The sequence below is a fragment of the Psittacula echo genome (genome assembly GCF_963264785.1).
Source record: "Psittacula echo genome assembly, chromosome: Z".
Taxonomy (NCBI): Eukaryota; Metazoa; Chordata; class Aves; order Psittaciformes; family Psittacidae; genus Psittacula; species Psittacula echo.
The window spans coordinates 102,291,981-102,316,829 of record NC_137742.1 but is presented as its reverse complement, the minus strand read 5'-3'; the positions used below and the strand labels follow the sequence as shown (position 1 = coordinate 102,316,829).

General features: G+C 43.9%; 1 protein-coding gene across 1 annotated transcript; it reads right to left on the bottom strand.

Annotated features, from left to right (window-relative positions):
* Positions 1 to 831: 831 nt before the first annotated feature.
* Positions 832 to 24,233, bottom strand: LOC308232320 (hepatocyte nuclear factor 4-beta-like; the record flags this gene model as incomplete). The annotated part of the gene is made up of 10 exons (XM_080638393.1): positions 832 to 968; positions 1,984 to 2,097; positions 2,745 to 2,981; positions 4,732 to 4,884; positions 5,682 to 5,769; positions 6,264 to 6,419; positions 7,528 to 7,634; positions 15,308 to 15,402; positions 17,264 to 17,435; positions 24,119 to 24,233. 10 exons carry the CDS (start codon positions 24,231 to 24,233, stop codon positions 832 to 834), a joined length of 1,374 nt encoding a protein of 457 aa, XP_080494519.1.
* Between the last annotated feature and the right edge of the window lie 616 nt (positions 24,234 to 24,849).

Here is a 24,849-nt window from a genome sequence, read left to right as displayed (position 1 = left end):
CTCTTGCTTCTTCCAAATATGTTTATAGTAAAAGTTTGCAGAAGAGACAAAGCAGTGATTTGTTAAGTCAATGTCTTCTTGAGCTTCTGGACAGTTGTGGCTTTTACCAGAGCCAGCAACCATGCAGAGATGCAGAGATCCTTGCTCCTGTCCTGGAGCTATATTAAACACACACACAGAGTAGAGGGTACATCAAATGGCTCACAACAGGACTCTGTGTATACTGGAAATTATAGAAGATAGCAAAACTGTTGGCGTTCCTGATCACAAATACTAACCAACATTAGATGTGGAACGAGATGCATCTGTTTGGAATAAGAAACCTTTGGCCTGCTTAAGGGTTAAGGTATTCTTCCTAAAGCTTAATATGCAGCAGGCGAATTGGGAGTGTAATTAAATTTTTAATGGGAATAGACCTATACTGACAATTTAAGATACACTGTACTCCGTAATGATTACCAGGAACTGTGTGAGGCATTTGGTTTTACGAAGGTAGCAGCCAAAGGCTTTAAAAGGGTCGTGATCACACCAAGTTGGGTGATAGCAAATGCATGGGAAGCCCTTCCCCAAAGAGCTTACAGTTGTAGTCCTACTGACAAGGGCATTAGCCCTAATCCCTTATGAAATGAGGGCGATGGTGGTGGGAAGACCCATGGTGAGGCTTCTGCTGCAGTCTGGTATCTGGTGCTTGACTCACGGATGGGAAAGAGTGTGACTGACAGATCTGGGTACAGGCAGGGGGTTGCTGTGCTTTGCCTCTGAAAGAGAAAGGGCCCATTTCACTTTCAGCACAGTTTCGACATTGCTCCCAGCTTTTCCTTCCACCTCTCCCTATGGAATCTCCTGCTTGGGTATCACTGTCTGAGGCAACAGATGTGCTACAGCGTTGGGTCCTGCACTAGAGCCTAGTTTATAGTCTTCACTGCCTGTACTTGTAGAAGGAGATGGAAGGGATGTTTCAGGAGATGCTGTGGGAGAGAAAAGAAACAGAATTAACATGGACTTGGATGCTGTTCAGTAGAGCAGTGCCCAAATGAAATCACCAAACTATCCTGCAAACCAAGGAACAGTAGCTGGGAGGATGGAGCAGGGGGATCCATCCTGAATTCAGGCATTTTCCAGCACGTTCTTCCTTCCCGGATTGTGATGAGGCACAGGGTGGACTGGTAAGCACATACCAACTCTTCTCAGTATTTTGCAGATGGGAAAATTCCCTCAGCTGCTTTTCAATTCCTTCATCTCCTCGTCAGAGGAGAGCTCTACCTGCTGGCCACTATACATCATTTGCAGAACACATCTCTAATCTCCCTTGCTGTAAAGCAGCTTCAAAAAAAAAAAAAAAACAGACCAAAAAGCTAAAATACATGATACTAACATTTATATGGCTCAAAAATAGCAAATTCGCTGCAAGAGGTATAGGACTGTAACTGGCAGAAGGACACCGTGTGTGCTAGACATGGTGATTACATGGGAGCGGTTGTTGAATTACAACTCAACTCCCACATTATTCTTTTTTAATTGCATGCTCCATTTGCTATTACAGTGGATAAATGCCTTAACCAATAGCCATTGCCTAGCAGCGGTGCCTGGAGAGGTTGAAGATGGTCTTGTATTCTGGTCATATTGTTCTGTTTGACAGCAACCAAGAGGCTTTACGCAGGGAAACCCTCGCCACTAATAACCATCTGTGCTCCTTTGTGGCATTTCCCAGTGCTGCCCATGTTCATAGAAATACACTGTCACCAATCTTGATTGCTTTCTTTTTTAAACTTCTGATGTGTAGTAGCATTTCAAATCCCTCTGGATCATGCTATCATGAAAATCTCAGCTTCTCTTTAGAAGCATGTAAAAGAGTCGGCAAGGTGGGCCGTTCAAGTGTAATGCTTAAACGTATAAATAAACTTAAAGGTATTTTTCTTAACTGCTTCTCTTATCCAGTCCCTTTGTTATGCTGACACTAGTAGCATATAAATGGACACGTACGGTCTGGAGCGGTGTGAATCACATTGCTCATGTTGCCTGGGAGGACGTGTCCTGGCAGCGGTTCCAGGTTGAGGTTGGGAGGTCCGGACTGGTACTGGAGATCAATAGAGGTTCCTGCAGTGGAAATGGGAAAGACATCATTCTTTATATAGTTATGGAGAAGCCAGATGCTCCGGGCCAAACATCTTTTATTCAGATAATGTGGAAGACCTCTGTGGAGGTTAATGTCCTGGCTTGTCCTTTCTTCCTTCCCACTCTCTGTCCTCTTTGCTCTCAGCATTCTCACTGGCAAGGGACAACCTCTGGCATGGCTGGGGTTTCAGCTAATAATACCCAACTGCACTGCTCATTTGTCTCTCTGTGTGCCCCAGTGACTGCTCTTATCAGGGTTTCCCAGAAAGTTACAACTTTTGCATACTGCTCAGAAAAAGCATGTTGTCTTCTTATAGACTGCATCAGTTTGGTAGGGTGCCTGAAAGTCAAGCGTTCCACTGGTGTGAAGCACACAGAGTGTGCCCAGTAACTGGTTCTGAGTCAGATTATCTGAGATGGGCTGGAAAGAAAAGGCTTGGGAATTAAGCTGGAGTGAGAAGGACCAATATTCAAGCTTCAATTCAACCTAAGCTTTCACTTCCTTCCTCCCAAGACCAAGTTCTCGCTACTGTATGTCCTCCAGAGAAGGACACAATCCCAGACATGAAGCCCTGTAAGCGGCTTTGAAATAAGACAACTTTGCTGTCATTTCTCAGCAGGGTTCCTACCTCCCAGCAGCATCTCCTGCAGCAGGCTGTCAATCCTGGCCACACCAAAGAGCTTCATGAACTGGACTTGCTCTATCATCTGCCAGGTGATGCTTTGCAGCGGGGGCAGCAGGAGGAGGATGTCGCTGAACCGGCCTCGGGAGTCGTACTGGCGGTCATTGATGTAGTCTTCCAGGTTGACTTGGACCTGGAAGCGCATGTTCTTCACCTTCGCGGGCTCACTCAGGCCTTTACAGTCTGGGAGGAGATAAAATGAAGGCAATTGCTGGCCTGTGTAACCAGAAAGCATTACCCTGTCAGTCAGGCAGAGGAAAAAGGATGAGGTGACAGTGATCCTCTGGCAATTATCTGTCAGAGTCTCCAAGTTTATCTGACAGATTGGCATTAGACTGCCATTACTGTATATCTCACATGGAATAGGGAAACAGTAAGGGGAAGTCATGGAGAAAAAGTAATTTGAGGGGAAATTGAGGTGAGACAGTAAGAAAATAAGATTTTGCTTCAGACGGGCACATCTGGCTACTGCCATTAGTGAAGAGGAAGGATTTAGAAGTTGAACCATATCTGTCCTTCCAAGGAAATGGCCTGGAATTTTCCCCTGAAAAGAGTCCCAAGTACTGAATCCATGCCTATATGGTGTAATTACACTCACTGCAGCAGTAGATTCTTATCTCGATTTCCTGTCTTTGACCTGTCAAATCTGTTTCTCATGCACCACTGGTCCAGCTTTGCTTAAGCAAGAATTGCACTCTGAGTAGGGTGAAGTGCTGGGATTCACAGCTTTCCACTCTGCTGCTATCTAAAACTGAGATTTCTGGCTCACTGGACCATTTTCTTCACTGTCTAAAAGAATCCACAATCACCACATTTTTGGGATCATCGTGCCAAGAGATTAGATAAAGTGGTTATCAACTCAGTGTATGTCAGCATTTAACTCTATGGACATGCCTACTTGTTAGCACGAATTAATTTCTCTTCTGTAGAGCTTTGCACTTTTTCCTTTCAGATGTAATCTCAGCGCCTCACTGTCGCAATGATCTAAAGCTCTGCTGAGATACCAATCAGCCGAGACGGTAATTTGTCAAACTCGTTTTGATCATACTGCCCTTACTCAGGTTTACAGCAGACTCTTTGGCGAGCCAAAGTTCGTGGTCTTTGTAAAACTCCCGTGTCTTGATTGCAAACCAGTGAACACAGCAAAAAAGAGCTAATGGAAGTTACTCTTATTTCTCCATACTAATAGATGCCAAAGACAAAAGAGCATTGTTCTGGACTTGGGGTTGTTTCCCCATCTCTTCTACAAACTACAGGGCAGTACACACTCAAGGGACTCCAAGAGGAGGCGGTGTGTGGTGCAGGCATGTAGAAACAGGAATGTCTGGGGGGACCTGGGCTGAGACAGAAACCCCTGTGTTTGTGGAATACAGCAAAGATTTAAAACAAGCTTTTGTTTGCCTCTGTGTGTTTCCATGTTCCCCATCCTGTACGAATCATCCCTGCCCTTGGTTGGTACTGGCTGCCAGCAAGATCCATTAACAGGCATCCTTGTTATTTCTGGGTGCTCTGAACATTGCTGCTGTCTGTGGCTTTTAATGCTGTTTTCTGAACTCTGATGGATGCTCCACACTGATGCTCAGTTGACTCACTTCACTTATGCATAATTCAGTATAGGCATATATGTCCTTAACAGTCGTCTCCTTCATTTCAGATTGATGGGCTTTCCCGAAGCCAAGCTACAGAAGGAGCAGAACTCCTTTAGGGTCTGCAGAGTCTTGCATATGGGTCTAGCTGGAGTTAATACTTGCTAAATAGCAAAGTGTTCAGGAATAGGTTGCTTCTAACATGTCCTTACTTCGCTGCTAAGTATTGCTCATTACAGCAGAGGCAGGGTGAAATGTAGAGCTGCTGCCAAAGGGTTCTCCTGGTTACTGGAGAGCCCCCAATGCCTCTTCAAGACCCATGCTTGGAAATCAGGAAGGAAACTTACCTGGATCAAAGAAGATGATGGCTTTAAGGCAAGCATACTCGTTGTCATCAATCTGGATGTCCCGCAAGGGTTTCACCAACTCATCCAAGATTCTGGTGGCCACACGAGCTATTTCCAGTTCTGGGCAGTGCATTGGGATGATGAAGTCATTCCCTGGGGAGACAAGAGAAATCCATTGTCACAATTTCGCTCTAGCTCTGCAGACACAATCACATCCAGAAGTTACCCCAAGGCACGTTGCCGTATTCCCATTGCCCATGTGCAGCAGATTTCCAGTGTGCAGCTTCATACTGAGATTCACAAGTCAGAAGCAAGCCATGGATCTTATCCTTCGGTCCTTGTTTATATCATTTACACGTGTCGTGCACCACAAACTGTACTCAAAGCCTGCTCCACATTCTGCTCTGGTTTACCCTCTGTTATACCTAGCACCTGTTTGCAAGTGGTGTGGCATCTTTATTTTTGGCATTTGTTTTTTTAAACGAAGTTATCCCTCCCTCTTTTCTTTAATGTGTGGCTTTCCAGGCCAGTATTCTCATTTTCCCAAGAATAATCTTGCTTGTGTTTCTGGTGGCAGAGAGCTACATGGAAAGGAAATACTTATTTGCACTATAATTTTTAATAGACCTTTCTTCTAAGTTTTTAAGCACCAATACCCAAAATACCCCATTGCTTGTGTCCAGGCAATATCAGTTACAAAAAGCAAGGCAGCTCAGTTTGAGATGCCATTTAAATATTGGGGGGGTTCTCATCCACAATTCCAAGGCAGTTATCAAAGTCCCAGTGAATTTGCTTGCTCCTTTTTACACGTCTCCAGAGACATTCTCAAGCACTTCAATCTCAAGGCAGATGAACAGACCCAGGAGCGCACAGAGGATTGCAGGCAGGCAGCTTCCTTGGCAATAACTCAATTGTGTGAATTATGAAAGGAGTGTACTTCATTACATTACCTAATAACAGAAAATCAGTGTATGGTATGGATCGCTTGGCTACCCCAAGGAGCAGATGTTCCCCTGCGTGGGCTCTGAGCAAGGCAACCTGGAGGTGGCACAGAGGAAAGAAATGTACAGATAACGTACAATTAGGAGTAATTAGAAGTTATTAGTATATTATAGCATATTATTAGTATAGCTTCACTTTTGAGAGGTCTCACATTCGTGGCAAACTAAATAAAAGCTGTTTTCAACTGAAAGAACAAAGACAGGCTTGAATAATATGAATTCTTATGAAATAAATGGCTTTTGTATTCAATTATCAGCTAACAAGAAAAGGAAAATTAGGTTTTTTTGACTGCGTCTTTGTGCATACAGAAGTGATCAACTCTTATATTTTGGGGGACTTTGTTACTCGAATTATTTTTAACCAAACCAAACCAATTTTTAACCAGTCCTTCATTATTATTTCTCTCCTAATAGTTTATTGCTCTGCATAGGGTGATCTATACATTAATGTCAGATTCTCCCATTGAAATGTGTGGCTGGCAATTCCTGTGGGAGGCAGTGGTTTGCAGGGAAGAGGCATTTGCATTATACCTGGTCATCCAGTGGGAGCTCACAGAACGCTGGGATATATTTTGCCCATTCAACCAGCACCAGAAGCTGCTGTTTCATAGATTCACACACATCGTTGATGGTAGCCACTTTCTTCATGGCAATGTCCGTGCTGTGCACTGGACTCAGTGATGAATACTGAAAGAGAAGTGCCCCGGTTACATTGGGACCCAATTAGTGATTTCTTGCCATTCTCCATAGCAGTGATTCATTGATAACATGGGGAGCTCAAATGTTCACCTCATCAGGTCATTGTTAAGATGTTTGCTGTTGTGGTTGCATAGATAGGTGCTCAGCAGTGTATAGCGTCCAACATACAGCCCATGGTGAAGCTTCCACGAGGTGGTGCTCGGTCCCAACAGACACCTCTTCCTCCTCCGCCTCCTTCCCCACTCTCCAGGCTGGCTCAGGGCAAGATCTGATTGATATTCCCATCCCTAGCAGCAGCCAGCAGCGCTGGGTCTCAGAGTTCCTTCCACCACTTGAGGCAGCCAAATGCATTACACGCATTGAGCCTTTCTCCCCTCCAAGTTGCTGTCTGGGACACGAAATACCCATTTCTATCTCTAGAGAGCTGCGTGGTGGGGAGAGGGTTAAAACAAATACTCTTTGAAAAGGAAGTGGGCGCATTGCTGCATGCAGTGTGCAACATCTGGACCGTGTGTTTCAGTGGGGAAAGGATATTTGCATAAGAATTTAAAGGACGCTCAGGGTGAAATTTATTGTGGAACATGAAATGAGAAAACAATCAGCGTTAGCTGGAGCTCAGCAATTTCATTATCTGTATTTTTCTACCCTAAAACTGTTGCCTTACTAAAGCTACAAGAAAAGACATAATCAACCTTCTCAGGAGCAATATGTTCTGAGCAGGACAGAGCGTGCAGCACGGAGGGATAAACTGCTGTATGAAATGCAATGAGGTTTTAGGGTACAGCAGCAATTTAGGTTAGGGCAGAAGGGACCCGGGGTCTGCAACATCCCTCAGCCCTTGGACGTTCAGCTTTGCATCTCACTTGCCAAAGGATGCATCTGCTCCTTGCAGGACATGTTGTCTTGATAATGCACTGATGATTTTTACTGTCTGGTTTTGGCTGAATCTAAGGCATTTTCTTCCCTGTGGCTTTGTGCAAGAGCCATCCAAGGGCAGAAAAAGATCCAGTTCTGGCTGGTTTAGTGAGTTTGTAACCGCGTATGGAACAGCTGAAGGCCCTGTACTTGTTTGGAGGGCTGTCCCTGCATTTCATACCTGCTGTGCCATGGCCTCTGCCTGAGTGAGCACGTTGATGGAGAGCGAGCTGTTGTCCTCGTAGCTGCTCCTGCGAATGCTGATCCTGTCACGCTCATTCTGCACCGCTGAAATGAGAGTGGTTGTGTTAGCAAGAAAATTCCCCATACAACCCATGGCTGCTGTAAGTTGTGGTCCCCAAACAGGAGTGGATGTGGCTTCAGTGCCTGCAAGAGCATCCGCTCTTGCTGGATGCTGGAATAAGGTTAAGCAGGCCCCAGAAGAAGGATAAAGGCCACCAGAAGGTGAGAAGACAAAACACAGAAGCAACCATAGGAGTTAAAGCCGTTTGGTGGTCAGAGCAACCATTAAGGGACATTAGCATGTCCCACTGGGTTTGGTGTAGCTCAGGGAGGAGTCTGGGGATGTGATGTCAACCATTTTCACTTGGCAATGCACCCACACTGCTGGAGTGCTGGCCTTTCATAACCTCTTTGCCATGGCTGAATAGAGGACTCGCCTCCCGAGCTCCTGGTACAGCAGGGTTGTATCTCATCTTACCGCGGCACTGGAGAAAACCATCCTCTGATCCCACCTCAAAGCAACCTTAATGTGTTGCCTGCCCCTGAGGTATTAAAGAACATCTGCACCACTCACAGTGTGCAGGAGCAGTCACCTCATGATGGACGCTTCAAAGAAAGAAGGCTTAAAATCACTGATTCCCCTTAAAACTATCCCCTCAGCCTTGCACATCATGCTGCTGATTTCAATGAGTGTGCAACCTTGGTGCACAGAGCGGATGGAACAAATCAAAGCCAGGGTCTGGCTCCAGCTCTCCTGGCACTCTGTGCAAAACACTGCTGCAAACCAGCTCTGAGTGTCCTGACTGTTCATAACAGTGATAAAACACACCTTGGACACGCTAAGTGTGTCCAGCGACCACAGCCCAGTGAACATCAGCACTAGGCATTTTGCAAATAGAAAGGTATGGCCATGTCATGGTGAATTAGATGAAAGAAACTCATTCCTGAGGCCTATTCCACCCTTTAAACCATTGTTTTCCCTGAAGCACAAGCTGCATCAACCCCATGCTCCATCAACCCTGCATGTTGAACATAAGGGATTTATTGGACTTTTGACAGCTTATTTTTGTAACTCAAGCTCCAAGAGCCGATGACTCCCCCGCAGTCATGAAATAAAACAGTAGTGGAAGAAAAGCAGGATTAGTCCAACCTTGTTTTCAGTGTTAGTTTCTCCATCAAGTCCTATTGCACCCCTCTAGCAGCCAACAAAGCCATAAGAAGCTGGAAGAAGGAACCTGAATGCAGACTCAGCATTTTCCTGACATATGTGTTCCCTGTATACAGCTTAGAAAGGCAATCATCAAGTCCTTAAAGAAGAGGGAACAGGAAGATGTACCATGTGGCGGTAATGCAGCACATCCCTCTGTCTTCATACAGCAATTCCAGGCTTCTTTCCCATTTATTTAGGGGGAATGACTCAGACATAGCTGCCAAATCATGACTCACTCTACTATAACCCCTTGGATGTGAAACAGCACAGTTTTGACTCAAAAGTGGCCATTGGAGAAGACTTTTCCAGCAAACTTGTTTTTGCAGAGCCATCAAAACCTTTTCACCATCCCTCCGTTGTGACTTTTCCTGGCTGCCAGGCCTTGCTTTAGAGGAAGCATCACTCTTTGCATGGGGCAAGTTTCTCCGAGTTCATGCAAAGGAGGAGACATGCGCACTGTTTCACACACGGGGTGGGAAGGAGGTTTATTGTCAGCTCGTGTCCAACCACTGATCTGTTTTCCTAATCGGCCTCTGATGGGAGGCCAACAAAGTCAAAGGGCAGAAAACAAACAGCAGTGACAGAAATCAATACCTCCTGTTATCAGCAGGAGCACAGGGTTTAATTTCCAGGATTTGGGGCTCAGCCTTGCTGTCAGTGGGGACCCATTCTCTGCTGAGCTGGTCCAGCCATCAAAGCCATGCAGCACCCCAGGGTCAGCCTTGCCTGAATGGCCGCAAGGGGCTGGATGGATGCAAGACATGCGTATTAATGGAGTCTTTTCAGGCTATGTAGACAGTATGTAGAGGCAATTACACATCAGTTTAGAGAGAAAACCCACTGCAGCCCTTGGAACGCTCTGCTAACCTTCTTTAGGCAACAACATACATTACCCTCTGCATGGGGGAGTGATGGAAAAGGCTGTTCACCCACCAGGGATCCCCAGCACTCTGAAGGTGAAGGTAGTTATAGGAACCATAATGCATGATTAACCTTCAGAATAGAGTAAACCTTCATGTCTTTTTTGGTACACCAGAAAGACAGCAACAGCATCCAGCATTGAGTAGAAACAAGCTCTCTCGAACCCATGTCATCACTGACATCCTTGGAAAGTCCCCACCTAACCTTCTATGCTTGGTTTTGTATCAGATTCTTCCCCATGTAGCTGTCTAGGGGCAATAAGGCTCTTTTTGCCTCCTTACAAGAAAAGGTACAAATTTTGCCTTTTTGACCAAGTCACACATCTTATTTTAGGTAAGTCCTATGAACCCAGGCTGACCTGGTCCGAGTCCCTGGTGATAGACACCTTTAAGCAGCCTCAGCCTGTTTTTCTTTCTGTGTCCTTTTATAGCACATATTTCAGTGCTTCCCTCATGCTCTGATAAGCTCAATCTTCAAGTGTAAGTGGATGGTACAGACCAACTTTCTCAAGGTGATTTGGGTGTTATCACTGAAAGTACCCAAGATGTGATGGAATTAGATACAATGGAGTTAATGTTTTACCTGCCACAAAATCAATCTATTACTATGTGGTAATTATATTGCTATTATTGTGCTTGTAAAAAGGAAGGGATAGGTCACTCCTGGTGAGGCATTGGGAGTGCTCAAGGGGTGTGCTGGCACTGGGGGTGCTCAGGCTCAGATGTGATCTTGGCTTTGCAGTCAATAAACCCAAGCAAACTTGTGGGAAGGATGAAAATCCCGGTGTTTCCCAAGGATTATTGCCAGTATGTGCCTGTCAAAAGCTTTGCTCCTTGTATTTCCTCTAATCCTGTAATCCTCACAGCACTCCAATTCCCAAGGCCCGTAAACACCATCAAAGGCTGTTGCAGCCCCACAAAAGGGGATGTCAGTGGGAGAAAGTCCCCACGATGCTGCTGATCAGAGACAGTGTGACCCTGACCTGGATTTTCCTCTGGGAAAAGGGGAGAGAGGACAAGATGGTGCCCGCATCCTTCTCCAGGGAATTGTCCATGGCTGAGGCATGTCCTGACTGTGGGAAGCGGATGGGAAAACAAACATATTCTCCATCTGATGTGGAGGAGCCATTGGAGGGGTTTTGTTATTGAGGGCAAGCCAAGGTCCTTTTGCCACGAGCTCGGATGGCCCTTTTTGCCACCAAGGATGCTGGCAGCCATCAGGCTGCAGAACGGACACGGCGGCTCTTGAGCAAACAGCGGTGTGCTTGTGGGATTGCAACAAACCCCTGTTTCCGAAACATTTTGTCCTCGCTGCCTTGCCACATCGGTACAAAACCTGTGCGGAGGAAGCTCCAGGGAGTCCCATAAATATGGGCAAAGGCATTGATTGAAGGAGAACAACAGCAAACCGGTAACTTTCCACAGCAACTGCAGAGGTTAAAGCCTTGCCTACGCGGGAATTACTGTTTCTATTATTATTCCACTAAAAACATCCTCATTTAACACCAGTGGAGTTGGAAATGTGTTAATAAATAGCACAAAGAGAAAGCAGGGAGAGACAAGTGCCCCAGCATGGTGCTGGCATTCAGTACTCACAGTGTTTCTGTCTATAAATCTGTAGATTTACTCCTGCTGCCTGGTTAATTTATAGGCACAAATAATTTTTTCCCCCCAAGCTACCTCTGAATTTGTAGGTATGGTTTATTTTGTTTGCAGATAAATCCCAATGGCACGTGTACATTTGATGCTTTCTCAGGCTTTTGGCTCAATTTATGACTATCACAAAGTAGGGAAGATCCTTTATCTTTTTCATTCATCTTTGCAATAAACTGCAGTCCCAGCCTTCTGAATGCTGGCAGAAGAGATGTGCAAATAAAAGGTATGAAACAAGATAGAGGTTCTGTGATACCCTAATAAAACTGTCCTATAAACCTGCCCAATTTAAATATAAATTAAAAAAGTAGCCTCAAATCCTCCTACTATATTGTGATGGTAAATGATACACTAATTCTTTTTACTTCTGCATTAAACCCAGGGAGTCCATGTACACTCATAAATTACATTAAAGGGGATGAGAGGTTAAATATTAACCCTTTGTTTTCACCAGCAAACTGAGTCCTGACAGTGCAATGCTGGCATTACAAAAGGCTTCCTGTTTTCCTTTTTTTCTGATGCTCAGCTCTATGCAAGTAGATGACCTGGCTCACTTGGAAAATCACACCCTGCTAATTTACTCAAGGTTAAACATGATCTCAGTAAGAAGCTAAAAACGGTAGCCTGCTGTTTAATTTGGGTGTTTAAGTATCTGGTCCACTCCTCGTTCAATGATGCTGTAGTGACCAAAAACCTGTCTGGTAATATTGCACTAAACAATAGAAGTCGAAACTTCTCCTGTGCAAACAGAGAAAATATGAGAGAACAGAGAGAAAATTTCCATAAGACCCAGACTCCACTAAGCTAGAGTCCCATTCTTAACCACAACTGAAGAGTAAAAGAGTAAATCTCCTATAAAAATCTTAATCCTGATCATAGTGGCATTTCAGGAGTTAAGAAGGGCTTTGTGCTCAAGCAAGCCTTTTCCTCTGTCCTCATCACAACTTTAATGATTGTTTACTTGTAGTTATTAAAGTGAATTATTGATACAAAAAATGTAATTGGGATGGGACTGTTCCCAAATTAGCTAATTTCTAGGAAATCTGGGAACTGGATTTTCCACAAGGCTGAAGTTCTGGTCCTCTTGTGCTCTTGCTGGCACCAGTGGAACCTGGATCCCATCTCAGTGCACAAGCCTGGAGGCATAGCCCTCATGTGGGACCGTCCTGGTCCTTTCCAAAAGCAGAATCAAATTGAGAGTATAGAAACAAGGCATCCTAAATGGCTGTACTGATGCTTTCCTCAACAACCTGTGCCCAGCTGCTTCAAACCCATTTTGAACCTTCAGGCTGACTGCACTGTGCTCCCAAGATCAGCTCATGTTAAGACCCTCACACAGACCCTACCACCCTTGCAGTCAGCCAGTTTGAAGCTAGCTCGTGTTTGTATCATACTGCTTTTTATTGCAGAAATTTTCCTCCTACCAGGCTGTGTAACACAGCTCCTCACCATTCCTTACCTACTAGATTTGTTTCCAAAATGGAAAGAAAAACCTAAAAAAAGAAAAGAAAGATCCAAATGTGTCACATCATGTCTTACAACACAGGAAGATTGGAAAAAAAATAACACTCTGGGTCCAAAATTCCAATTTATCAGTCAGTTTTGCTGGGGAACAGCAAGTTTCCAGTATTGCACATACACCCGTTGAGCAGTAGGTCAGTGGCAGTGGGGAGCATATGAGGGTGACACAACCCTGCTCACCCCACCCCAGGTGTATTGTCACACACACAGGCTGGGAAAAGGATCATTTCCAGCTTCTTCTCCTCTGCTGTGAATAAACAATGCTATTACCACACCCTGGAAAGTCTGATTGCTATTATATGGGCTGGCTGGAAAGCGGTGAGCCAGAGAAAGAGAGTGCCGAACCCTTGCCTGCCAGTGCTGGGTCAATGGGTTATGTGCTGAGCAAATGCGGATGTCACAGCTATGGTCTCCCAACATGAACTGGTGCATTTATATCCACCTAATACTGCTCTGCCCCAAGACCTGTCTTCTCTTTTTCCCTAATACTTCGCAATGCTGTTTAATATTAATCTAGAACCACCCTAAAGCAAATATCTGTGTTCTTTTTGAGCACACAATTGTGCAAGAAAGTTGCTTTCACAGTCCTGCACATGTGCTTTGGATATAGCTCTGGTAGGCCAAGCAGATTTCTGCAAAGCAGTTGCTCAAGGTGCTTTAAAATCTTCCTTACTAAACACATGAGCAGTTTGTGAGCACACAACCTGGCTGTGCACTCATAAAATGTTTCAAGGAATGTGACTATGTGGAACTTGAGGTGAGTCATCTTCCATTGAGTGCAATCAATAATGAAGGCAGGAGCCAAGGGTTTATAACTTTTACCATAAAAACAATAAAAATCATGCTTCAGCTCAAAGAATGGGGTTGATAACCAGATTTCAGCCTTCCGAAGCTGTGGAGCTTATTGTGTTGGCAGTTGGCTTTGTCCCCATCTAGAACTGACCAGATCAGCCTTGATTTGGTCTTTATTAATATAAGGGCTGGTTGTTTTCGATCAATCATCTGCTTTATTTACTCCATTTCTTCTCAACCAAAGCTGCAGGCACTTTTGCTATATCCATAACTTATGCCAGATTCCAAGCCACCTTGTTCTCCAGGAAAACATATGGTCACAATGTTGGGAAGATTTTTTTCACCACCAGTGAAATCTTGTGAATTACCAGAAATCAGTGAAAAATTTCCCCTTGGTTTCAGTGGGACCATGACTTCACCCCTTGGGTAGGGGGTGTTTAACACCGTGGCATGGAATGAAACTCTTAAGTTCCTTTCCAGTTCCCTCATCCTTTAGCTGTCAGTGGGTTGGAAAACAGAGCCCGGTTGGAAAACAGAAGGGTGAAGAGTGTCGAAATCACCACCCTGCACATCAGGGGGACATACCATCTATGGCAGGTTGGGTCCCCACTTTGCTATCCACTCAGTGTACAAACACAATCTCTGCCCAGAAAGCTTGGAGTAAGTAAAACAGTATTATCCATGGTCTCCTACTATGCACACACTGAACCAGCACTGAATGAGCACAGATCAGAAATGCTGGTAGGTCCCGTATTTTCCCAGGGAAGCTGGCTCTAGGAAGGTAAGGCAGAGGTTAATAGAAGTGGTTTTTCTCCTGTTTAGGATTAGGCACTGTAACACTTGGTATTTCCTTTACTGCTTTGGAAGGGCACCTCCTTATGGTCACTGGTACCCAAATGCTCTACAAAGATCCACCTCCTTCTTAATACAGCCAATGTGAAGTGCAACAAAAGGCATCTGCCAGTATTGGATTGGACTTCAGTACTGGCGCTAACAGTGGCTCTATAGTTCTGCAATAGCTGCCATGTGGGTAACACTCCTGAAGGCTTTGACTCTCACTCAGGTCCCAGCTTACAGGCCACAGGAGTCAGACACCTCTGGGAGTGCTGCCTGTGAGCCCTGTCCCATGGAGGAGCAGCTCTCATAGCATGAGGCATGGTGTTCGGGCTAGATCTTGGCCAATGGGTTGCACCAAGCTACATGAGCATCAGCCAAGTCAAACACCAAACCCACTCTGCAGTAGTCAACTGCTGGCGTTTATGAAACTGAGTGTGGCAGGTTCATATTGAGATTGTCACAGCTAGCAGGTTTGTAGCAAGGAAATTGCTGTTGTGAAGAACTCAGAGACCAAATAAACCCTGAGGAAGCCCATCCCTTTCCAAGTATGATAATATCCCAGAAATACCAGCCTCCCAGGACGGGTGAATACCATCACAAAGCTCTCATTGAAACTGCCATCTGAAAGAAAATGAGTCTTTCAGAGGCAATAAGAAGAAGTCTCTATTTGTGACACGAGCATCATCTCTCTGGGCCAGGGCTGCCATGGCTCTCCACCATGCTCTGCAGTGAGAGTAGGGCCAGAGACAGCAGCAAGCAGATTTAGAATGTCTCTTTATGCCTACCTTCTTTCTTCATGCCAGCTCTGAAGCATTTCTTCAGCCTGCAGTACCGGCACTGGTTCCTCTTGTCTTTGTCTATCACACACTGTCTGCTGAACCTGGGAGGAGATGAGAAATAAAACACGGAGCAACCAACCTGGTAACTGCAACCCACTCACGCCGAGCAGCCCCAGTAAGAAACACAGTCCCAGACCTCACCAAACTATGCACTGGTTAAACCTAGAGAAGGTTTGTAAGAAATGGATTGAATTGGTGTTGGCTTGGCCCAGTTCCTCATCTTCCCCACTGTCACTCCTGCCTGATGGGAGCACAGCAATTTCAGACCACCCACCTTGCAAAGACTGGGATGGTTTTGGCTGTGAAAGTGTGAATGTGACTCAAGTTGAACTGGAGTAGGAACTCCATCTCCCACTTCCAGACAGTTGTTGGGCATTCGGCATCAGGGATTGTTTGATCCCAGTTGTTAACACTGTCCTGCTTTGTATAGAACAATCGCATTATGGGCCACAAGCCCTTTCTGTGTCTGCAGCTTAGTTTTTAGACACATGGCTTCCTAATTCCTATTAATTTCAATGTAGGATTTAGGAACCTATGTGCTTTCAAGGTAGATTTGGCAGCTTTTTCCATGGCGGGTGAAATGATGGAAGATAAATCTACCACACAGAGAAGAGATGACGTCGGTTGCTCTGGGGCCATCATCAGGTTGTAAAAGCTGAGGCACTTTCCCAGACTTGTAAACAGCCAAAGGTACAAAGGCCCAAAAACTTTCCAAGGAATTCATGTCTCCGATAAACAGCAGAGCTCTGAGCTGGGCTGAGTACAGCGCTGCTCACCAAATAAGGATGTGCAGACAAATGAGCATTTGCCATTTGCTTGGCTTCAACGCTGTGGATCTTCCCTGAGCTGCCAAATATCACAGAGATTCATGGATTCCTGCGGAAGGGCAACAACTCCATCCCAAGAGAGTAAGAGCTGAGATTTCAAAGAAATCAGTAGTAGCTATTGCATCAGCCTGCAGGGATGGTTCCTGGGATGGGCACCATGCGTGTGAACACTCCTGTCACCCCAGGGTGTCTCATGGCTGGAGTGATAAGGACCCCAGGAACATTTTGAACAAAGAGGGTGACTCATATGGCAAGAATTTGAAACGCCTTTAAAGGAGGAAGAGCTTTGGAAAAGAGAGAAAACTTCCAGGTTTTAATTAGAGATGAAGGGCTTGAGTGTATTCACTTTTTCCCTCTCCCCTTCCTCCTGCACTAGAATAAACACCATTTTTCTAAGGTCAACCAAGATAGCTGCTTTATAATTTATAGCCTGCTCTTGGTAAAAAAATGCTCTCAAATGCATACCAAAGTGGACGTGAATCATCACTTGTCCATGCTCAGTTCTCAGAATGATTGTAAAATAATCAGTGATACGTCAGTGTATAATAGCTCAATGTATTTCAGAACAAAAATGGAGCTGTAGGAGAGGTGAAGCCTTTGGAGGTGACAGGCTCTTAGATGCTTGTTGCTTTTTACTGGGAAAATCAAGAAAGGCTGTGTTTGAGATGAAACCTCTGGAGCACTGGTCCTTTGCCACCTTGGTTTTCCCTTGTTTGGCTGTGTTGAGGTGTCACTCCACATCCAGAATCCCTACTTACATATTATATACACTGATCAAACCTCAGGACTGTAAGATTCCCTTGATTTACACCATGGGGAAAGCAGTGGCAATGAACTCAACAAATGGATTATTCAGTGCCACTAAAGGTGTCAGGGTCCAAGATGAGATTGGACATAATTTACTCCTTAGCTTCCTCTCCTACAGCCATAAACTAAACTACAGTATTACTGTTAGCATTCACAGCATGGTAATTGGGCATTTGGGATAGGGGTCCCATCGTACAACCTGATCTTCATCCCAAATAATTTACAGCATCAATAAATTGTATTTATTTATTGTGAAAAGGGAAGGTACCTGCAGGAATAGACATGGTTCTTGCGGACACTCCTCCTAAAGAAGCCTTTGCAGCCATCACAGCTGGATGCCCCATAGTGTTTGCCTGTTGCCCGATCCCCACAAATGGAGCACAGGGAGCTGATGCTGTTTGTGAGCAGGCTGGTGTTTGCTGGCTCGTTTGTGATGGTCTCTGTGGGCAGACAACAGAGACCATTAGACCTCTCTGTGATGGAAACCAGAGTCAGCTGAGACAAGTTGCTTTTTTCAAGCAAAGCACGGACTGAGCCAGCCCCACACACGTGTGCACACACAGTATGCATTGCTAGTAAAGCTTCCAGATTGAGGGTGATGCTCTTCTCAATCTCAGCTGAGAGTAACCGAGTTGCTTTGCTTCTGCTATTGGTTCTTTGCTTCAGCAGACAGAGAGATTTCAAGCTGCATAACACAACATGCTCATGCTAATTTAAGTCACCACTACTGTTCTTGACAGATGCAAAAAAACCTTACCTGGATGACACATGCTTTTGAGGGATGGGGAGCCACCTCCTCAGTCAGACTCATGGAAAACATAGTTCAAAGCTGGTGCCCACAGAAGGCAATGAAAAGAACATCATTAACTTGAATAAATGGAAAGCAGACAAGAGACAGAAGGGGCAGGAAAGATGAAATACTTTATGCACTTTGTGTACATGACAGAGGTGTTGGAAGTAAAAGGCTGCTCTTGAGAGATCCTCTGCAGCTGGAAGACAGAGACAGCAGCTCACACAGGGACCACTTTGGTTCTCCTAATTGTGGATCCTGCTCTGGGTAGCCCTCTGAAGAGGCCCATTGCTTTACTCTGCATAGGGGTGCAGAAAGAATGACCTTCTAAATTAGGGACCTAAAATTAGGTCATATGAATGCCCGCTGTCATGTCCTCTGTTTGCACCCTCTCATTTGGGGCAGGAATAGCTCTGCCCTTGCCTGGCCTGAGCTGTGTGCATACATTGCTGAAAACTCCCCTTTAAACTTCTCCCTTAGCCTTAACCACCAGACTCGCTGCCCTCTTAATCCTCCTAATTTGAGGCACGGCTTGGGGAAGGAAAAATAAAGAAGACGCTTGAGGAGACGCAGATGACAGTGTTTACATCTCTCCAAGAGCAGGAATGCTTGTGGAGTCCATCCTGACCTGGGCACTCACTGCAGAATGGCTTTATGGATTTATCACACCTCTGGGAGCGTGTTCTTCGCTCCAGGGGAGCGGATCTTGTGCTACGGTGACCTCAGAAAAGTCTCTGGGACAAGACACATCCTGCCTCGCGGAAGGGACGGGCAGTGATGAGAAAAGCTCAGCTGCTCTGGGACTGAGCAATGAGAAATCCTAGAGAAAATTACTCAAAGGGGAGGAATTGGCATCTGATCTGGACAGTCTAGAGAGATCTTTCTAATGCATAATGTATAAAAATAGCTCTGGGTAATCCACACACAACTTGTATATATACAGAGAGAAGGACTATTTCTGTGTATGAATACACATCAAAAATTTATAGTGAAAATATTTGCTGTGCAATGAAAATTGTAATCAAAAGCCAAAAAAAGCTTTAGCTTTTCAAAAACTGGAAAGGTTTTAGCTAAGGCTAAGATATTTTTAGCTAAGACTTCACTAAGGTCAGACTTCCTTTTCCCCTGCCTCAGAAGCCCCTTTTGATCTATATTTCACCTTCTAAAATACTGACGAATAAATATTTAGGTTTTAGCAAGTTGGAAGCAATGTGACAAAAAAAAATGACAGCATCGAAATCATCCTTTGGTCATAATGACAGGAATTGAGTTTTATTTGTTCCCAAAATCCATGCAAGACGCTCCCAGCTCTGACATTTGTCAGCAAGTGGCACTTGGGCCCTTTGAGAACATTGTCTGTGTCAGAGGACCCTAATGGTAATTTACATTGATTTTCGGTGTTTTTTTACAATAATCATTCATTTAATTTTGATTTATATACCTCAGTATTAAATGAGTTGTGCTAGAATATTCCTTCGAGGATAATTGTGACTTTAAACATTTGTGCATCTATTGCTCCATCTATTTATTTTTTTGAAGGAACATGTTGACCACAAACAAAGGCACAGAATGTGCTGGATTCCATTTAAAAAATTCCACAAAAAATAAACATAAGGAGGCCAATTTTCTCTTTGCTCTACTCATGCTTTCACTGCTGATTCAGAGGAATCAGTCCCAGACCATACGGTTTGGATCTCCAATCGACCCTTCAACCTTCACGTGGGTCCAGACTGCAGAATGTTCCTGGTGCTGGAAAGCATTTACTCACCAGAGAAGACTTCTTTCCCTCATGTTAGTAGAATATGCAAAGAGCTGCTTGTTGATATAAGGGAGAAATTAATTATCTGGCCTTACTGGAGGAATAACCATAAGAACTGAGTGTGTGAGGGGCCATGGAAGTTAGCAAATCACGTTTTGCCCTCACTTGTACCCATGGAAACACAAAGAAGCCCATGGGCTGCAGCTTAGTTGAATGGCAGATACATAGCTAAATGTTCAGTCCCTATTATGTAGTCATGTGCCCTTTTCAGCTTGAATGTGTACAGAAGTTAAAAAGACAATAAAGAAAAGGAAAGCCCTAAGCCAGTATGCACATGTTAATTGTTATTATAAAATCTAATTACAAAATCCTGTCACCAACTAATGATGAGTTCCAAATTAGAATTAGCTCAGAGAATAACAAAAGCATAACCAATATCACACTCATCAGGAAACTGTTTCAATGTGGCTTTCAAACCTAACCAGTGTTCAAGGAATGTCTAGGTTTTCCCTGGACTAATCACTGCTAGGAAAAGCAAAGGAAAACCCAGATCCTCATCAGCACAGTTGCCTGCTTGTGAAACCAGCCGAAAAAAACCTGTAGACCACTTCCTTTAGCCCTGAAACAAGGCTCAGAGCTTTATTAACATGTTGTGCCTCTCTAGAGGGGTTGCTACCTGAGCTCAGCACCACACTGAGATGGGATCTGAACAAAGTCAAACTGGCTCACAACTGAAACAAGCTCACAACTGTCCTCAACATCCTGGAGAGAGATGCTCAGAGACATGCATTGGTTATAGGTACTCGTCACTATCGTATAACAGGACAGTTCCTAAGCCATGCCACAGTGCCTCTGAAATTTCTCCTAGAAAGATTATGATGCTCTCCAAGAAGAAACCGTAACTCATCTTGACATTGCATGGGTCTCATGGTTTTAGCCAGACTCCTCACCAGGCATTGTCCTGGATATTCACTAACAGAAAACTCTGAAGTTTAACCAATCTTTTGTAAGTTGCATATAAGCAGCCTTCAGTCAGACCCAACTCAGACCATGAAAAAGCCATCAAAGATCTTTTTGACAGTGCCTGACCATCTCTCAAGCTGCACACATGCCTGTGAGGAGTTATGACTCTGCTGACTGTCTTCTTGGTCATGTTACCATAGAATTTGTGGACAATAAATCAAAGCTATGGTTTATATTTCAAAAACTCCCCCTCTATTATTTGCTAAAAGCTGATGTAGAAGTCAGGATGACCTGCGCATTGCCAGGGTCAACGAGTGCTAGCCCCCAGTCAGCCCTACATTTGTGTGCACAGGTTTTGCAATGCCAGCTTAGTGCTGATTAGAATGTCCCAGTAGCTTACTGGCTTTGGGGTCAACCAAGCTTGCAATCAAAATGCATGCAAATTTTTGGTACCCACTGCCTCTGTATGTAAGTCATTACCTAACCAGGGCTGAAATGAAGACACCAAGTTTTACAGTGATAGGAGATGACAGTGAGGATGGTCTTGATGAGGATGCTGCTGGAGAACTGTATCTGACTTCAATTCAGGGCTGGAGATCTACATGGTACCTGACCTCACTGCTGCTTTTCCTTTCACTCATGTTACTGTCTACATCTCTTCCAGATGCACATCGTATAGGAGAATTATCTTGCAACACTTTCCAGAATGGCTTTTGGTTTTATCTACCCAGAAATCCAAGCCAGTCTTGGTGTGAACAATTTGCAGCTGACAAATCCCACAGTTACATGTACTGGGCTAGAACATAAAGAGATCATAAATGTAGGTTTAGGGCATGTACACACAGTCTAACTTGGTATCCAAAGCCGGCATTGTGAAACCTGTGTCTACAAATTTAGGGTAGGCTGGGTTCTAGCACTGAAATCCTGGCCATCTGCAGGTCACCCTGCTTTCTACATCAGCTTTTAGCAAATAAAGGGGGATTTTTGAGATATAAACCTTAGCTTTGATTTGTTCACAAATCCTATGGTAACAATGACCAAGAGGCCAGCCAGAAGGGTCATAGCTCCTCACAAGCATGAGTGTAGCTTGAGGGATGGTCAGGCACTGTCAAAAGATCTCTGATGGTTTTTCCATGGTCTGAATTGGATCTGACTGCAGCAGGGCTGGGAAAGGTGTTTCTCCAGCCTTGTGCCAAAGCCCCAGGAATCAGTGTGGTATTTGAGTGCTGAGACAGGAAAATGAGCATCATCACGCGATAAAGTGTTCTCTGACACTTGACTAAAGAATTAGTGCAATATTTCAATAATGCTTCGTATTTTAAACAAAATGATAACTCTGACAAGAGCGTGAGGAAATGGGTGTTAACAGCACATAAAAACCCAGTGAGAACATGGCTTCTAATGCCAGCCAAGGTAAAGGAAACAAGCTTGTACAGAAAGGGAGAATTTCTGCAGTTGCAACACATTTTATAAAGACAGGATCAGCACTGATTTTTGTTCATTTCCTTTTGACATTTTCTCTATTTAAAACAGACCATTTTTTATACTCTTCCTCCACTCCCATAATGGATTCTATTCTTTATTTTGAATTAGTCTCAAAATATCTGGCAAATTATGAGCTACTTAAAGGTGGAAAATACAAACTATATATGTAGCCAAATCTCAAAATTATGGCAGCTTCCTGAAGCTTAAATCTTATCACCAGAAGTGCTCCCCATCATTAATCAGCATAAAATTTTGATGAAATTGTATTACAAAGAAGGAAACGATTTTAAGAAATCTTGACTTTTTTTGAAAAGATTCTTATTTTCACTTTTAAAACAGTTCAGAATGAAAGAAACAGTTCTGAATCCATTAAAATAAACGTTATGCCCCTTCCTCATCATGTTTATAAAAGGCAAAGCTGCCATTAGATTTAGTAGGGGAGATAATACAGAGGAATCTTGAATAACAGGAAAGATACAGGTTAAAACAAACCTGTACATTTGTTAAAAATACCTAAAATGAGACTGTTTCTTAATTCTAAATATTTAAAAAAAAAATTCTGAAACTAAGAAGTATCTGTGTGAATTTGAGTTACCTGTGGCAACTGAACTTGGCTGGTTAGCAATGTATTTGCATGCATGGGCATTTCAGGTCTTTTTTGAAGTTATTTTTACAAACTGCAGAAGAGGGCACTTGCCTAAGACAAACAAGCTCCTTTCAAAACAGCTAGGTTCTGAGAGGATTGGCTACTCATTAACAGCTGCACAAATAACACAATACTGGGGTAGATAAACTTCAGAAAAGAGTCAACCTGTCAGTTCCACTCCATGAAATAACAGGGAGGACCAGATGGGATTTGGTAGTTAATTTGCAAAATTATACTGAATTTTGAGGAGATTTGTGCCACTCTAAAAAGTAAAAAAATATCCCTTTGTTCAGCAGCAAGTGACAAAGAGCAACATCTGTGTTAAATAACATTTCTGGAGCAGGATGGCAAATGGAAACCTTTCTTCAAGAATAAGAAACAAGATCCAGTCCCTCTGGAGCTGTCAGAAAAGCAATATATTGAAAATCCTTTTTTGGGGGACAGAGCAAGTTTTTCTTGAAGTCAACTTTAAATTCAAATTCCCTTGGGCCTTCTAACTTTACTTGCCTCCTGACATTGCTCCATGTCCCACAATAATAAGCCTAATCATTTTATATTATAGATAATAACTCCACTGAAACTCTGATTTATTTTGATGACACAGCTAATGAGCAAATGTGAGACCCTGAAAATCCCATCTTAATTTTACTCAGATTCATAACAAATTAAATGAAATGCTGCCAAATTCTCCAAAGGCATTGCTAACATTAGAATCTCGTTTGGCTACATGATTGGTTTCATGCTATATGACTGAATGTCCTTTATTTTTCACACAATGAACCATTAATTTCATAGAACAGTGTTGTCAAGAGTACTTTTGACTATTCAAAAACTAAATATCATACATGCTTTATTTCTATGAACATGCTTTATTCCTGTGCATAAAGCAGAAGTCTCTGCATATAATCATTCACGCCTCGCATCCAACTTCTTTGCATGCTGTGCAGGCTTTTAGACCATGTTGGTAGCCAGTAAAATATATAAGACAAGTTACATTTGGATATTGCTTCTCAATCTAAGTACCTCGGAACAACTTAGAACACATGGTGTATTGCCTGAGTAACAGACGAATTCCATTTGAGACAGCATTTTTCCAAGGATGAACCTAAATCATATATAGCAATGAAACAAACATTTTAAGTAAAAAGTATTGATAATAACTCTTCTAAGGTGTCTCATGGGAGCAAACCTATAGAGTGCCATGAAGAGCTCTACCGACTTTTGAAATACCTTGCGGACCCTTCAGGACATTATGCTCAGCCCACCAAGGAAAAGAATAATTCAAAATGGGACCGGCAAGTGAAAGGGTCCCCTTTCAGCCCAAACGTAACCACAGATGCAGCAGAAGTTGACAAGTCAGCTGCTTAAATATTATCCCTTTCACCCTTTGCCCCACACCTCCTACCTGCCTTTACTAGGTGCTCAGCTTTATAACAAAGGTAGTGGAGGCTGTTCAAGAGAAAGCGAAAAGAAACTTTACCGGTACTATTGGGGAGCATCCGAAGACTGTCAAATTCCAGCATGGTATAAGAGGAGTCCAAGGAATCAACATAATCTGGCATATCCATGTCCATGATGGGCTGACAAAGCTTCATTATTACTTGTCAACAGCAAGCGAAGCAGCAAAAAACAGCCCGACTGTCAATCACGGCCAAGATTTCCTCTGCAAAGAGACACCCCAGCCTTTGCAATGACAAATCATTACCCAGCTCTGCCTGCAGTCCCCTCCCCGTGCCAGGAGAGAAGGGATGAAGCCGTTCCCTCTTGTGCTTACAGTCCCCTCCCTTCCCGGGGTGCATCTGTGCTGTCTCGGTCCTGATAATATGATATAGATAAGGCCTAGACTCAAGTGACTTGGATTGCATCTTTGGGTCAATATAGCCAGTTTTATGACTGTTCCTGCACAAACATTTTGAGAAGGGCTGCAAGAGGTGTTCGCACACATGTGCTGTTCTTCCAGGGCAAAGCAGTGGTCATGTCAAATAACACCTGCTCCAATGTCACCTTGCTCAGCTACCAGCCCTTGGGAAAAGACCAAATGATATCACTTGCAACTGGGGAAGACAATGAGTCAGTGTCACAACTGACTGAAGAGCATCAGGATTAAGAACCTGAGACATACCCGTGTGACACCAAAGGTGCTGCACACTGGTTCACACCTTAGCTACTACCAGAGGGTAAAAATGAAACTTCATTACAGCAACATAGGCA